Source organism: Colobus angolensis, unplaced genomic scaffold (genome assembly GCF_000951035.1).
Source record: "Colobus angolensis palliatus isolate OR3802 unplaced genomic scaffold, Cang.pa_1.0 Scaffold476, whole genome shotgun sequence".
Lineage (NCBI taxonomy): Eukaryota > Metazoa > Chordata > Mammalia > Primates > Cercopithecidae > Colobus > Colobus angolensis.
The window spans coordinates 643,833-646,384 of record NW_012118221.1 but is presented as its reverse complement, the minus strand read 5'-3'; the positions used below and the strand labels follow the sequence as shown (position 1 = coordinate 646,384).

At 44.8% G+C, this 2,552-nt stretch overlaps 1 protein-coding gene across 1 annotated transcript in view; it reads right to left on the bottom strand.

Annotated features, from left to right (window-relative positions):
* The window catches only part of LOC105523812 (probable ATP-dependent RNA helicase DDX46), a gene marked incomplete at its 3' end in the record, with an annotated part of 63,641 nt that overhangs the window by 46,784 nt on the left and 14,305 nt on the right, over positions 1-2,552 (bottom strand). The window contains exon 4 of the mRNA XM_011958819.1: positions 1,995-2,091. Coding sequence (XP_011814209.1) covers positions 1,995-2,091 — 97 coding nt within the window. The remainder of the gene's footprint in view (positions 1-1,994; positions 2,092-2,552) is intronic.

Sequence of the window (2,552 nt, the reverse complement as noted above, 5' to 3'; positions counted from 1 at the left end):
TTAGCCAGGCATGGTGGCACATGCCTGTAATTCCAGCTACTTGGGAGGCTAAGGCAAGAGAACAGCTTGAACCCAGGAGGTGGAGGTTGCGGTGAGCCTAGATCATGCCATTGCCCTCCAGTCTGGGAAACAAGAGCAAAACTCTGTCTCCAGAAAAAAAAAAAAAAATTTAGAAAATACATTCTTATTAAATTATAAATACATATTATATTCACAGCATTTAAATATTCACTCATTTAAGATATGTAGCTGAACATAAGGAATACCAATCACTTCCTAACAGATTGGAAAAATTAAACTTTGAAATTCCCATGGGGTCAAGGATGTACAGAAACAAATGTATTCACGTCTAAAGTCTTTTTTTTGGTTTTTTGGTTCTGGGTGTTTTTTTTTTGAGACAGTCTCGCTGTCACCCAGGCTGGAGTGCAGTGGCATGAACTCGGCTCACTGAAATCTCCGCCTCCCAGGTTCAAGCCCCCGAGAAACTGGGATTACAGGCACATGCCACCACACCTGGCTAATTTTGCATTTTTAGTAGCGACAGAGTCTCACTGTGTTGGCAGGCTGGTCTTGAACTCCTGACCTCAAGTGATCCGCCTGCCTCGGCCTCCCAAATTCCTGGGATTATAGGCATGAGCCACAGCACCTGGCCTCATGTCTAAATTCCTAAGTCTAAATTTATTTTTTCAGACAGTCTCGCTGTCACCAGGCTGGAGTGCACTGGCGGGATCTTGGCTAATTGAAATCTCCAAGTCCTGGGTTCAAGACATTCTCGTGCCGCAGCCTCCCGAGTAGCTGGGATTACAGGCACGTGCATCCACAACCAGCTAATCTTTTTATTTTTAGAAGAGACAAGGTTTCACCATGGTGGCCAAGATGGTCTCAATCTCTTGACCTCGTGATCTATCCACCTTGGCCTCCCAAAGTGCTGGGATTACAGGTATGAGCCACCATGCCCGGCCTTCATGCTTTTTTTGAGACAGAGTTTCGCTCTTGTTGCCCAGGCTGGAGTGCAATGGTGCGATTTTGGCTCGTGCAACCTCTGCCTCCCAGGTTCAAGTGATTCTCCTGCCTCAGTTTCCCAAGTAGCAGGGATTACAGGCACGTGCCACCACGTCTGGCTAATTTTTGTATTTTTAGTAGTGATGGGGTTTTACCATGTTGGTCAGGCTGGTCTCGAACTCTTCACCTCAGGTGATCCACCTGCCTTGGCCTCCCAAAGTGGTGAGATTACAGGCATGAGCCACCGTGCCCAGCCTTAAGTCTAAATTTACACAAATTTTTTGGAACGCAACTGATAATGTTCATATGGTAAGACTGCATTTTTATGTAAAAAGAGATAATGTGTATAGATGTGCAACTTCTTTAAGAAAATTTTCCCACAGGGGTAAATATTATTTAATCTTCCTTTTTATCTTTCACATCTGGTTATTTTAAAATAAAGCTTACAGCATTAAAAAGAAAAAATTTGTCGTCCTAGAAACAAGTTTGTTTTTGTTTTTGAGACGGAGTCTTGCTCTGTTGCCCAGGTTGTAGTGGCCCGATCTCAGCTCACTGCAAGCTCTGCCTCCCAGATTCACGCCATTCTCCTGCCTCAGCCTCCCAAGTAGCTGGGACTACAGGGGCCTGCTACCACGCCCGGCTAATTTTTTTTTTTGTATTTTTAGTAAAGACAGGATTTCACTCTGTTAGCCAGGATGGTTTTGCTCTCCTGACCTCATGATCCGCCCACCTTGGCCACCCAAAATGCTGGGATTACAGGCGTTAGCCACTGCACCCAGCCCATAGAAACAAGTTTGATGCATGCCTGTAGTCCCAACTACTTAGGAGACTGAGGCAGGAGAATCGCTTGAACTCAGGAGGTGGAGGTTGCAGTGAGCCGAGAATGTGCCACTGCAGCACTCCAGCCTGGGCAACAGAGCGAGACTCTTACCTCAAAAAAAAGAGAAAGAAACAAGTATGATATACAATTATTTTTAAGTTAATAAACATACGCCAGCATCTTTTTCTTTTTCATCCTCCTTGTCATCTTTGTCTTTTTTCTTCTCTTTAGAGCTTTCCCCACCATCAGTTTTCTCTTTGGACCTAGATCTACCAAAAAATAAAAGAGACAAGAGAAATATCATTCATTTGTGCTTAGAAACATTCATTATTAAATACTTTTTTTTTTTTTTTTGAGACAGTGTCTCACTCCGTCACCTGGAATGGAGTGGAGTGCAATGGTGTGATCTTGGCTCATTGCAACCTCCACCTCTGGGATTCAAGCAATTCTCCTGTCACAGACTCTCAAACAGCTGAGATTACAGGTGCAAGCCACCACACTCACAATTTTTGTATTTTTTTTTTTTTTGAGACAGAGTCTTGCTCAGTCACCCAGGCTGGAGTGCAGTGGCGTGTCTCGGCTCACTGCAAGCTCCGCCTCCCAGCTTCACGCCATTCTCCTGCCTCAGCCTCCCGAGTAGCTGGGACTACAGGCGCCTGCCACTACGCCGGGCTAACTTGTTTGTATTTTTGGTAGAGACAGAGTTTCACCATTTTAACCAGGAAGGTCT